The sequence below is a fragment of the Pelophylax lessonae genome (assembly GCF_965119305.1).
Source record: "Pelophylax lessonae genome assembly, chromosome: 5".
Lineage (NCBI taxonomy): Eukaryota > Metazoa > Chordata > Amphibia > Anura > Ranidae > Pelophylax > Pelophylax lessonae.
This window is the reverse complement of record NC_138772.1, coordinates 432,876,757-432,891,179: the sequence shown is the minus strand read 5'-3', so window position 1 is coordinate 432,891,179 and position 14,423 is coordinate 432,876,757. Positions and strand designations below refer to the sequence as shown.

The following is a 14,423-nucleotide window of genomic DNA, read 5'->3' as shown; positions in this document are numbered from 1 at the left end:
CTGTCTGAAAGTATACAGTGTGTATCACAGTGGAGAAGCGCAGCTAATGCAATTATTGACTGTATTTAAGGCATTTGATGTACAAGAGAGGTCATAGCAGCAGCTGATGATGTAAAGAATTTGTGATATGATAACTGATTTTAGATCTGCATGAGCGCTTGCATTAGTGATTTTTTCCGCTTTCATTGAATGACTCAATTTATATTGTTTGTATTCGGTGTTGCTATGGACCGGTTGCTTGGGGCTCATTTGTATTGTAAACTATAAAACCTATACTCAATAAAAATTATCTGAATGGAACAAAAAACGTATTTATTTTTTTAAAGTGATGTTGCTTTTGCCCGTCGACACACTTTTGTAATTGTGCAAAGCACTCCAAAATGTTATTTAACATATTGGCAACTCACACAGAACTAAATAATGGGGACCTAGCTTCTTTAACAGACGTCTAGTTCTTCCAGCTCTTCCTACCATTGTAGCTTAAGTAAGAAATCATTATCTCCTTTTGCAATGACACATTTTTTACCGTGCCAGAAAACCAGGACTTTCCTGAGTCCAGATCATCTGAGGCCAAGTCCCTTTCTGGCACCACCTACCACAGGACCTCTTCAGGCAACCATCTAAAAATCTGCCTAATCGAGGCTCCAGCCCTCTATGAAGTGGTTCTGTTCATCACATAATCGCAGTGATTAAGGAGCCTTACCTCCTCCCCTCTGCTGCACAGACACAGACAGGAGTGACAGCTCCTAGTGGCTGTGCACAGAGCAGTGTGAATACAGCACAGCATGTCCTGCTTAAATCACACTCACAACTAAACTCTGCAACTCTCCATACCCTTCCATCCAAAGAGCTGAGAGATGGCTGATCAGCAGTATATAGACAGCTCCGAACTGCAAGCAGACAAGGAAAAACAAGAGTGGGGCTATGTGGAAGGTCAGTAATAATCTAAAATGTTTAAATCTCTCATTTATTCTTTGAATCGCATAACCCTGTAGATTCTCAGAAAAGTTTGTGTCTTAATCTGATCCACAGTGCTATACAATTGTGTGATTATGTGATTTTGTTTTACCTTTCTAAAATCATAATCGGTTAAACTGATGTCTGAGATGAAAAATCATATGCACTGCAGTTTTCTACCTTCTTACTTTAGTAAATATCAATGGAAATGGAATCCCTAATATTTATTTTGGTTAACTCTTTAGTGTGGAAGGGATGAAGTAGTTAAGAAACCTGTTGTACCACTTTTACTTTTAAATAGTATTTTATTGTGCAGACGCAATCTGGGAAGGCACTTGTAATAATGCACTCTATTGTTATGAAGTTTTTTAGCTGTTACAAAATTTTATGTGTTGCATGCATATATCAAAGTTTCAGGGTTTGTCTTGTAGAAAGAATGAAATGAAACTTAACAACATGACCCATTTTTATGCACGATAATTCTATTTTACAAATTCTTTTAAATTAGTACAGTAACATAACCTGAATTGAGTAATTAATAAGGACGTGCGTGTAAAAGAGCATTTGAGTGAACTCATTATTAAACGTACTACAGTATTCTAATGGAAACCATGGTGACTAAGTGAGGAACACCTTGCGGTCAATTTACTAAAACTGGGGAGTGCAAAAATTGGTGCAGCTGTGCATAGTAACCAATCAGCTTCCAGGTTTTGTGTCAAAGCTTTTTTGAACAAGCTGAAGTTAGAAGCTGATTGGCTACCATGCTGAGCTACACCAGATTTTACGCTCTCCAGTTTTAGTAAATCAACCTCACTGCCTTGCAGCTGTAGGGTACTGTCTGCATGTTTGAATGTTCTTCCCACGTTTTTATAGATAACCACTGGATGATGTGGTTTCGTCCCACAACCCAAAACATTCTGGTAGGTTATTCAGATTCCACCCAAAGTAGCCATAGTATACATGTGTTTCTTTATGACTGTTATAAGAATGTTACATGGCAAGCTATATTTAAAGTCGCAATTGACCTGAATAGTATTTGTGCTCCATAAAGCGCTGCAGAATTTTTTAAAAAACATAAGCAAACTAAATCAGTTATATACATTCTTCACAAAATGACTGCATTACTGTGGAGAAATATCTGCTATTTTTAGTGAAAACCACTTGGGGGTCTATTTAAAAAAAATCGGCTGTACGGATATGACATTCATAACATTGATAACGCTGCAATGAAAAATTGAAATTCATTTTCTATGATCATTGGCATCATCTAGTGGCCATAAAGCAGTATTTTCCTGATTAATTCTGATTATTTCAGGAAAATACCAAATTACGGTCACTAGATGGCCATAATTTGTACAGCATTTTTTTTACAAATAGATCAATATGTGAGTATTTGTATAGTGCTAAACACCAGATTTACAATAGATATATTACCATAGCTGCTGTCACATACCTGGTCCATGAAACTGACGGGCAGAGGAAGACCTCTTGTACATCTCTGGCTCAGGGGCCACTGGTGGTGAGACAGTGGCCACAGGAGCATGGCGAGGTATGAGTGCCTGTAATCAGTCCAGTAGTCTGTGTGGCAGCAGAGCAGGCTGGTGGCAGATAAGCTGGCACGAAGCTTAACTGGCAGCAGTCTGTGGTAGGCAGCTGGAAGCAGGAACCAGATGAGAGCTTGCTGGACTGAGAGCTGTAGCAGGCTGGATGAGCAAGATGCAGGGTCAGATAAGCCAGGTTGGTAACGGTCAGGCATATCAGACATACATGGCAGACAGCAGGATGGTCAGGTCACAAGTCAAGTCAGCAACATGAGGCCGATCAAGCAGAAGGCAGAAGTAAATTCCAGAGACATACCGTGGTTGGGGCAGGTAGCAGACAAACGCAAGTCAGAAGTAAGCTGGATCAGGTTTAGAGGTCAACGCAGAAATCAGGAACACACACAGAAGCTGCAGACAAACAGCAATGAGTCCATACAGAAGCCTGTTTAAATGGCGCCAGCCTTTGTGACAGGAGCGTGCATTAAAGCGGAGTTCCGGCCTCAAAAATGACTTTGGGCCATCTGCTTGCTTTAAATGCCCTAAAAAACAAATGGATAGTCTTGATTTTTTTTCTATACTTACCTTGTTTTTGAAGAAAGTATACTTGCCTTCCTTCTACTTCCTCCCTGTGCGGCCGCGGCCTGCGCCGTCACTTCCTGCTTGCGCTGACTCCTGGGAGCTGAAAGTCATCGCTCCCAGGAGTCAATGCGCCTGCACCGGCCCCGCTCGTCAGTTCTGGTGCAGGCTCGTCATTCCCTGCTAAACAGCTTCTGGGCATGCCCAGAAGCTGTGCAGGGATGACGCGCCTGCCCCGGAAGTGACGAGCGGGGCCGATGCAGGTGCATTCTGGGACAAAGAGGACACGGAAGAGGACATAGAAGAGGACGCCCTGGCTTTAGCTGCTCACACCTGAGATGGCAGCACTAAAGTACAACATTGTGTATGAAGTGTATAGCATAGTGAATGCAGTGCAGGAGTCAGAAGTATAACTTAGTACTTAGTGAATGCAGTGCAGGAGTCAGAAGTATAACTTAGTACTTTGTGAATGCAGTGCTGGAATCCAGAGTATAACATGCAACACAGAGTATACAGTGCAGTGGTCTAAAGTATATTATACAACATAATAAATGCAGTGCAGGGGTCAGGAATATATTGTACAACATAGCATATACAGCAGAATAACATATAATGGTGCCAAAATATGTTAAAATATGCATTTTTCAGCCCTGTTCATATGAGATATAGTAATAAAAATATTCACACAACCAATAAATATTCCATTTACCAGAGGACTCAAGTGAAATGTTTTTTTTCAGGTAAACTACAAGAACTTAAAAAAATTGCCCACTGCTTGTAGTAATGCAGTGGGGCTTTTCTTTCCCAAAAATCCCTTTATAAGTGATAGTATTTAACTGCTTCCCGCCCGGCTTTTAGTCAAATGAGGACCGAGCGGTAGCTTTCCCATCCCGAGTGGATGTCATGTGATGATCTCCTCTCAGTTAGGCGTCTCCTGCATGCTCTGTGCTGTGGCTCAGTCTATCACCCTCTGTGTCCATGTCTGTGATGACAAAATTGCTGTACTAGGCCAGCCCTGGTACCATGTGATCACTGTGAGCAATCACAGCCATTTATTGTGTACTATTGTGATGATCTATGTGACTGATCAGTGATCATATGGTACAGAAAGGACCAATATATGTATGTGTAGCAATATTTCTAGGCCTTGGGCCTAAGGTGGGTCTGCCATCAGTACCAGTAACATTCCCAACACATTTAAGTTGTGAACCCAGGTGTGAGAACTGAGACCATGACCATTCTGGCATCTTTGGTTTGTTTTGTTTATTGTATATTGGGGATGGGAGAAGGGAATGACTGGGATACTCCTCTGGCTCTTCTAGACTTAACCGGGACTTTGTACAAAAATGCTCACTAGCGCTGTCTTGGAGCCAGCTGAAGGCCGACCAGTGCTTCCTGACGCTCCAAATACTGCTTGACTGAATTAGTGCTGGAACCTCGACTTTAACTTGTTTGTTAGATCAGAAGACTGTAGAACTCTTGACTCCTGATACTTGATTTAGCTCTAAAGTCATTGAACAGCTCCCTCCAACCCTTTACTGGCTGAGGTAGCTCCTTGTCACTACTTGTACTGCTGCAACTCTTAACTCTGTACACTGCACATTGTACTCTAACTCTTCAGGGCCCAACCACAGGTACCCCCTTTACACTTCAGGGTCCTCTGACTAGGCACCCCTTTACACTAGCTGACTCCTGGATCCCTAGAACATTCTCCGGAGTGGTCCCCTCTGACACTAGGCAGACCCCCGGGGGCAGTCCACAGTACTCATGACCTTTGTAGGCTTTCCTGGAACTGGACCTCTCTCTCTCTCCGCTGGTTCCTCGGCACACCGGATCCCCTCTGCAGCTCAGCTCCGCACTCTTTGGATTCCCAGGCCACCACCCGAGACACCAGCTTCCTCTGACAGGAGGAGAAACAGCCGTACTCTCCCTCCTGGGACTCTGCTTCCTGTCAAAGATGCTGCGTCATGCGTTCCCTCAGAACTTATACCCACTCCCAGAATCCTCTGCGGCAGAATCTGCCTTCTGGGGTAGATACAGGCCTGAGTCTCTGATTGGGTTTCCTCCACTGCCCAATGGGAACCCTCCCATGGAGCCAGTGGGGAGACTCCCCTCTCAGCAGACACACCTGGGAGACATGACAGCCAGCTGAAATCATGGCCCTGCTGTTAGGCAGCCAAGGCCCACTATACTTTTACCTAGCACCTACCTGTAGGGTGCTACATCTGTATACAGTATCTCACAAAAGTGAGTACACCCCTCACATCTTTGTAAATATTTGATTATATCTCTTCTTGTGACAACACTGAAGAAATTACACTTTGCTACAATGTAAAGTAGTGAGTGTACAACTTGCGTAACAGTGTAAATTTGCTGTCCCCTCAAAATAACTCATTAATGTCTAAACCGCTGGCAACAAAAGTCAGTACACCCTTAAGTGAACATGTGTAAATTGAGCCCAAAGTGTCAATATTTTGTGTGGCCACCATTATAACGACTCTAAACACACCTCCAAGACGGCCACTGCCTTGCTAAAGAAGCTGAGGGTAAAGGTGATGGACTGGCCAAGCATGTCTCCAGACCTAAACCCTATTGAGCCTCTGTGGGGCATTCTCAAATTGAAGGTGGGGGAGTGCAAGGTCTCTAACATCCACCAGCTCCGTGATGTTGTCATGGAGGAGTGGAAGAGGACTCCAGTGGCAACCTGTGAAGCTCTGGTAAACTCCATGCCCAAGAGGGTTAAGGCAGTGCTGGAAAATAGGGTTAAGGCAATGCTGCCATGTTGACATTCATGGTTCCCTCCTTGAATAGTAGCTCGCCAGTGTCGGCAGCACTCATGCAGCCCCAGACTATGATACTCCCACCACCATGCTTGACTGTAGGCAAGACACACTTGCCTTTGTACTCCTCCCCTGGTTGCTGCCACACACGCTTGACACCATCTGAACCAAATAAGTTTATCTTGGTGTCAGCAGACCACAGGACATGGTTCCAGTAATCCATGTCCTTAGTCTGCTTGTCTTCAGCAAACTGTTTGGGGGCTTTCTTGTGCATCATCTTTAGAAGAGGCTTCCTTCTGGGATGATAGCCATGCAGACCAATTTGATGCAGTGTGTGGTGTATGTTCTGAGCACTGACAGGCTGACCCACCACCCCTTCAACCTCTGCAGCAATGCTGGCAGCACTCATTCGTCTATTTCCCAAAGACAATCTCTGGATATGACGCTGAGCATGTGAACTCAACTCAGTCATAGTTTGTAGTATAACTTTCACACAGACTAAATAATATACATTGATTATTTTTTTTTACCAAAGGCCATTTTGGCCTAAATTTATGAAGAGTTTATTTGCAAAATGTTATAACAGAAACAGAGAAAATTGTGTCTTTTTTTTTTTTTAATATTTGGTATTTTTTCATTTATATAGCAAAGAAATAAAAAAACCCAGTGGTGTTCAAATACCATGAAAGGAAACTCTATCTACCTCAAGAAAATGATAACAATTGAATTTGGGTACAGTGTTGCATGGCTGAGAAGTTGGCATTCAAAGTGTAACAGCGCTGAAAGATTAAAGTTGGCCTGGGCAGGAAGGGGATGAAAGTTTCCGGTTTTGAAGTGGTTCAACAAGGAAATATTTACCAAGTATGCACTGATGTGAATTATCTTATCATAATCCCGTGATATGTGTTATCTATATGGATCAGTGACTTCTGGTGCCTGGATTCTGTTGTTAAAGGAGAGGTGTGAGATTTGAAAAAAAAGCAAACCTACATTCTCAGCTCCACACTGCAGCATTGGTGTGGTTCTGCAGCTGGGTCTAAGACCAAGAACTGAGCAATCACATGATCGATGATCGCTCAGTTCTCAGTCTGTTCAGAGTGGAGAGCGGTAACTGTCTGTCACCATTTTCCGCTCTGCCCCTCCAGTGTTCACTGAAGCTCAAGGGCTGTGGAGGGGGAGAGAGCAGTTGATTCCAGCTCTCAGCAGTGCACTTGGAGGCTGAGCCATCTGCCCATCAGACATCAGGGTGTATCCTGCCAAAATAAATGGGATCCTTCCATAGCCTGTAGCGGCTCTGGGATGTCAGCTGATAGCGGGATTTAGCCTGCTGTTGGCTGAATTTGGGTTACAGGAGTGAAAAATTAAATGCACTCCGGTGGCCTGCAAGGGAAGTATGACCAAAGAAAGCTTTGGCTATACTTTTCTTTTAATTCTCAATAACTGCCATGAAAGTCCTTGTTCAGTTTCTTCTTGTTATAAAGTTCTGTCCAGAGACTACAAGTGGTAATTTAAACACACATTACCTAGATACGTTTTTATTATTGTCACCATCAGGAAAGCGGCCTTAAGAAATGTCATACAGCCATCAGTGCAATTGGGCCTTAGCTTGTAAGAGGGAATGGTGCCCCACTCAAAGTGTTACTAAACACATAAGTAAAATCAGTTATACTCACTATGGAACCTAAGGGCTGTTTGATACCATCTTCACTGATCCTCCTCTTCATTTACTATCCTCAATCCATCTACTGATATAACAGAGCTTTAGGAGGCATTCTGAACATGCTTAGTTTGGTGTGTATTGCTAGAATTTTTTTCAGGAGTGTGCATGTGATCAGCACAGGGCCAATCAGCACTGTTCAGACAAAGGCTAAGGGGACATGCAGCCTAATAAGACAGTCAGAGGAGAAAGAAAACTCCTCCTACAAGCTTTACCAGTGTTTGGCCAGATACTGATAGAAGTCATAAGACTGCTATATACTGCTTATGAGAAAAGGTATTTAGCATTTTATATTTCCTAAAATAATTGCATTTCCATGTTCTGTGTACCGTGGGAACCAGATATAGTGAATGCAGGATTCTGGGTCTAGTAACACTTTAACTTCTCTTGCTTCTATGAGGAAATGCAGGTTCAGACTTAAATGCAGTTTTAAAAGATCTACTTGAATTTGGTAGGTAGGACAGAAAGGCAAAGGATGTGGAAAACCCAGAACTCATATGGGGCTTTAACAACTTTTTTGGCAATTAGCCACAGAGGATCCAAAGGCATCACAGATAACTTCTTCTGGTGCAAGTAGCCCCAAAAAACAAGAGGTTCAAGTGTACCTCTCTTCTAGAGTAGACTGTAGCAGCAAGTATCTTCTGAAGCCTTCACAACCTGCCTTAAAAAATAAAACAATACCCTCTAAGCCTGGGCTTCAGCCCTGAGGCCTAAAACCAGACAAGACAAGATTCCCCAGCAGAGGAAAGTCTATATGGCCTCCCTTTACCTAATAAGGGAGGGCTTCCTAAGGACTAAGAGCTGTTAAATACACCCCTTGCTCAAAGGGATGGGCTCTAATAAGGGCCTTTCCAGAACATTGCAACAATGTTTTGTCAAATCTAAGTCCAAATACTTTGAAGAAGAAGTTGGCTAGCTGACATAACCAACAGGAATCTCTGTATCCACCCTGACACAGGAGGACTTTGGATCCCCTTAGACTGAATAATTGAAAGTTGATGTCTTACAGATCATCCCTAGGTGCAATGCTCTTCAAGACAATCTAGAAAAAGTGAAAGTAAAACTAAATGCAGCAAAGCTTTTGCAGAGAACAATTCTCTACACTGAGCTTCAGCAAAGCATTATAAAGATGAAAACTATTTTACTAAAACAAATGCCAGTTGTCTATAAAAGTTAGTGCTTTAGCAGACTAAATGTTGTTCATTTAGAGCAGGGGTCTCCAAACTTTCTAAAAAAAGGGCCAGTTTATTGTCCTTTAGACTTCAGGGGGGCTGGACTGTAGCAAGCTGGAGCGGAAATTTTCCTGGCATCAGTGGGAGTAAACATCAGCATATTTGGTATAACGTGGAGGAATAGTGCTCCATTCCTTTGGTATCATTGGGAGGAATAGTGCCCCATTGTTGGTGCCAATGGAAGAAATGGTGCCCCATTACTGATGTCAGTTGGCAGAATAGTGTCTCGTATCAAAGGTAGAATAGTGTGCCAAGGGCCGGATAAAGGCAAGCAAAGGGCCACATCTAGCACACCTGTTAATTTCATAAACACCAAAGCAGCTGGAACTAGTTAACAACCCCTTTGCCACCTTACTCACTAGATCAATATCCTAGGAGTTATATTGACTTGATGCTAAAGTCTGAATCAAAAGTGTTTCTTTAATTTTTTAGGGCAGTGAACATACTGTTGGGTGTTCTGTGTTCTAAAGCAAAGCCATATTTCACCAGTAGTTAGCGCCAAAGGGAAAGTCTAGAATCTCAGTTGCCAATCCCACTAAAATGCAGGGGTCTCTGGTTTAGTGTCGTGAATACTAACATGAATGAAATGCCCTGACAATCCTATTTCTTGCTTGTTATGGAAATTATACTATCCAATAAAAATAAAATGTTGGAAATTGTACCATCCGCTGAAAATCAATGTTGCAAAAGGATGTGCTGTTATGCACTTGCTGACCGCAATATGTATATATACGTTGCCGTTTGCCGTGGTTTGAAGATATCAGCAAAACCCCCATAATTTGGAAGCTGGTGGCTAGCTTTCTCATTAAACCATTCTTAGTGGCTTATGAGCCACTAGAACAGTTTTCCAAGCAGCGGGAAGGGATCCCCCAACTCCCATCGCTCATTGGTCTTTCTCAGGCTTACCGTTTCCACCGGTTTGCCGGTACAGAAAAGATCTGACAGTCCGGCTGGCTGCTTCCATAGGCAATCGAAGAGGTAATACTCTTTGATCGCCTTTATGGCCTTGGAGGACCGGATAGATGTCATGACGTCACTTCCGGCCCAGGCTGGAAGTACATTTTTAATTATTTTTTTTTTTTTTTAAGCAAAAGATCAAAAAACATTTTTTTTTTTTGATCTTTTGCTTTTAAAGGTAGAGAAAAGATATGGGGCCTTTTTAAATGCATACGTAAGTCACGCACGCATATGTAAATGTTATTTGCACCAAACATGTGAGGTATCGTCTAATCCTCCTCTGTAACTCTATACAGGTAACCTGTAAAAGCGTTTACAGCGTCACCTATGTAGATTTTAAAATACCGTAGTTTGTCATCATTCCATGAGCATGTGCAATTTTAAAGCGTGACATGTTGGGTATCTATTTACTCTGGGTAACATCATCTTTTACATTATACAAAAACATTGGGATAAATGTTGTGTTTTTTTTTTTTATTATTATTTAATAAAGTTTATTTTTTTCCAAAAAATTGAGTTTGCAAAACTGCTGCGCAAATACAGTGTGATATAAAAAATTGCAATGGTTGCCATTTTATTCCCTGGGGACTCTGCTAAAAAAAATGTATGATTTTTGGGGGTTATAAGTAATTTTCTAGCAAAAAATACTGATTTTAAACTTGTAAACAAAAAGTGCCAATAAAAAAGCGTGAACGGCAAGTCACATCAGGGTCTGGATTATGGCGGATTTTATGTTTTTATGGCTTGACCACTTTTTTTCTGCTGGCAAAAAAAAAAAAAAAAAACTATACATAGAAAAGGTAGTTTAAATGTAATTTTGAAAATATATTATATTTTTTTTAAAGTGTACCAGGTATTTGAATTTTGACATTGTAACTGTGGACCGTATAATTGGGGACTAGATCATGCCTGTCATCAGCAGTAAGCAGACAGGTGGTCAAGAACTGCTGACATATGTTGCCCTAATTTCATTCTCATGTGTTTACTTGAAATTAATAGACTCAGCAACATAAATTTACTTGGTAGCTGCTGGCCTTGGAGATTACATTTTTTCGTTACTACTGAAATGAAACATAACTGTTCCCTGTGAAGTGACAGTTTCCACACTCTCAATTAATTCCAGGGACTGATGATAAATACAAAAATATGTTGCTTTACAGTGAAATACTTAGCAGATAATCTTATCAACACCTAAAGCAATGCCAGTGATTTATTTATGTTATTCTCCATGGAATCAGTGGGCCTGTTAATTATTTACTTTCGAATGTGGTCTGGTTCACAGACAACTTCATAGCTACTATCAGCACCTCCTTTTAGCTAAACAAAGGCTGCAAAGGAATAAGCACATAATGTAGTAATTAACATCCATCTTCTCTTTCAGAAATGTGACAGGGTGTTTGGATGCAGTGTCTTAAAGCGGTTGTAAACCCGAAAAAAAAAAAAAAAACCTGCAAGACAAAAGGCATAATGAGCTAGTATGCATCACATACTAGCTCATTATGTATTACTTACCTTAGAACGAAGCCCCAACACGGACCCCCGGACACCGCTGCGGGCGCTGCCATGATCCCTCGGCATCTCTTCCGGGTACGGCGGCTCCGGCGCTGTGATTGGCCGGAGCCGCGATGACGTCACTCCCGCGCAGTGATTTTCCGGCAAGTTCCCGGCAAGGAAAACTGAAGGTCCCCCTGGACCTTCAGAGCGCATGCACCGCTCGCGCGAGCGGCTGCATGCACTGCAAATATCTCCTAAACCGTGCCGGTTAAGGAGATATTAATTGTACCTACAGGTAAGCCTTATTATAGGCTTACCTGTAGTTAAAAGTGTAAAAAAGCAGGGATACTACCGCTTTAACAGTCTGTCCAGTACATAGACAATTGTAATACAGATTTTTTAGGAGGTGTAGATCTATCTATTTATCTATCTGTGTACCCATCAATCTTACCCACCTTACCAACCACTCAATGTCTGACACCCCTCATTCCTAATCCTTTCACTGGCTACTGATCAGCCAAAATAATTCATTTCAAAATATTACCAACAATTTAAAAAGCCATCCACAAATCTTCCTCCAGCTACATCAGCAAATTGTCTCAAAATACCACTCAAACCATCATCTTCACGCCTCACAAGACCTCCTGCTTACTAGCTTCCTCCATCACCTCCTCCCATGGTCTCATCCAGGATTTCTGCAGAGCCTTCTATCCTCTGGAACTCCTTCCCTCAGCCTGTTCAGCTATCTCCTACTCTGTCTGCCGATCCCTGAAAACTAATCTCTTTAGGCAAGCCTAACCTGTATCAAGCAAACAACTGCATTTTACGGTTTTTGAACAACTTTTCCCCATACAATTATAACCCTTCATGGCACATGCCGTACATTTTAGTTTGTAAGATCTCACGAGCAGGACCCTGATAAACCTCATGTCTTGAATTGTATTGTAACTGTACTGTCTACTTTTTTTTGTAGAGCACTGCAGAAACTGTTAGTGCTATATATTCTCTAATCTAATCTAATCTAATCTAATCTAATCTAATCTAATCTAATCTAATCTAATCTAATCTAATCTAATCTAATCTAATTTAATCTAATCTGTCCGACTCTCTAGAGTCTCTTCCATCTTCTGGAACTCCCTACCCAGTCTGGCTATCTCCTTCTCTGACCACCTCCAGGTGATCCCTGAAAACTCATCTCTTCAGGGAAGCCTATCCCACCTACACCTAAAAACTGAACTTTTACTTTCTTTAGCTCATTGCTCACAGTTGTTACCATTCATATAAAATTTCCTTCCTTATCAGATTGTAAGATTTCAAAAACAGGGCCCTGCTAATCTACTTGCACATTGAACTGAATTGTAACTTTACTGTCTTCCTTTATATTGTTAAGCACTACAGAAGCTGTTGCCGCGATATAAATCCTGTACAATAATAATATATCTATTTCCTCTATCAATACAGTATCTCACAAAAGTGAGTAAACCCCTCAAATTTTTGTAAATATTTTATTAAATCTTTTCATGTGACAACACTGAAGAAATTACACTTTGCTACAATGTAAAGTAGTGAGTGTACAGCTTGTATAACAGTGTAAATTTGCTGTCCCCTCAAAATAACTCAACACACAGCCATTAATGTCAAATCCGCTGGCAACAAAAGTGAGTACACCCTTAAGTGAAAATGTGCAAATTGAGCCCAAAGTGTCAATATTTTGTGTGGCCTCCATTATTTTCCAGCCCTGCCTTAACCCTCTTGTGCATGGAGTTCACCAGAGCTTCACAGGTTGCCACTGGAGTCCTCTTCCACTCCTCCATAACAACATCACGGAGCTGGTGGATGTTAGTGACCTTGCACTCCTCCACCTTCCATTTGAGGATGCCCCACAGAGGCTCAATAGGGTTTAGGTCTGGAGACATGCTTGGCCAGTCCATCACCTTTACCCTCTGCTTCTTTAGCAAGGCAGTGGTAGGCTTGGAGGTGTGCCTGGGGTCGTTATCATGTTGGAATACTGCCCTGTGGCCCAGTCTCCGAAGGGAGGGGATAATGCTGGCATTCATGGTTCCCTCAATGAACTCTAGCTCCCCAGTGCCGGCAGCACTTATGCAACCATAGACCATGACACTCTTACCACCATGCTTTACTGTAGGCAAAACATGCTTGTCTTTGTACTCCTCACCTGGTTGCCGCCAAACACGCTTGACACGATCTGAACCAAATAAGTTTAAATTGGTCTCATCAGACCACAGGACATGGTTCCAGTAATCCATGTCCTTAGTCTGCTTATCTTCAGCAAACTGTTTGCGGGCTTTCTTGTGCATCGTCTTTCGAAGAGGCTTCCTTCTGGGACGACAGCCATGCAGACCAATTTGATGTAGTGTGCGCGTATGGTCTAAACACTGACAGGTTGACCCCCCCACCCCTTTAACCTCTAGAGCAATGCTGGCAGCACTCATACATCTATTTCCCAAAGACAACCTCAGGATATGACGCTGAGCATGTGCACTCAACTTCTTTGGTCGACTATGGTGAGGCCTGTACTGAGTGGAAGCTGTCCTTTTAAACTGCTGTATGGTCTTGGCCACCATGCTGCAGCTCAATTTCAGGGTCTTGGCAATCTTCTTATAGCCTAGCCATCTTTATGTAGAGCAACTTTTCTTTTTTCAGATCCTCAGAGAGTTCTTTGCCATGAGGTGCCATGTTGAACTTCCAGTGACCAGTATGAGAGAGAGAACGAGAACACTAAATTTAACACCCCTTCTCCCCATTCACACCTGAGACCTTGTAACCCTAACGAGTCACATGACGACCGGGGGTAATGGCTAATTGGGCCCAATTTGGACGTTTTCACTTAGGGGTGTACTCACTTTTGTTGCCAGAGGTTCAGAAATGAATGGCTGTGTGTTGAGTTATTTTGAGGGGACAGAAAATTTACACTGTTATACAAGCTGTACACTCACTACTTTACATTGTAGCAAAGTGTCGTTTATTCAGTGATGTCACATGAAAAGGTATAATAAAATATTTACAAAAATATGAGGGGTGTACTCACTTTTGTGGGATACTGTATATCTGGGAAGGGTATACTATCAGACAAAAATGTTTATGCCTGTAACAATGGCACAACCCCATCTTCAACCTGGTGGTTTTTAATTATGTGCAACATAGTGTG

At 42.1% G+C, this 14,423-nt stretch overlaps 1 protein-coding gene across 2 annotated transcripts in view; it reads left to right on the top strand.

Annotated features, from left to right (window-relative positions):
- Positions 1 to 572: 572 nt before the first annotated feature.
- Positions 573 to 14,423, top strand: part of CA8 (carbonic anhydrase 8) — a 146,157-nt gene continuing 132,306 nt past the window's right edge. The window contains exon 1 of one of the 2 annotated variants that reach the window (XM_082259532.1): positions 573 to 933. In XM_082259532.1, coding sequence (XP_082115658.1) covers positions 858 to 933 — 76 coding nt within the window. In that variant the 5' untranslated portion in view covers positions 573 to 857. The remainder of the gene's footprint in view (positions 934 to 14,423) is intronic. The other variant, XM_082259533.1, reaches the window with a different exon arrangement.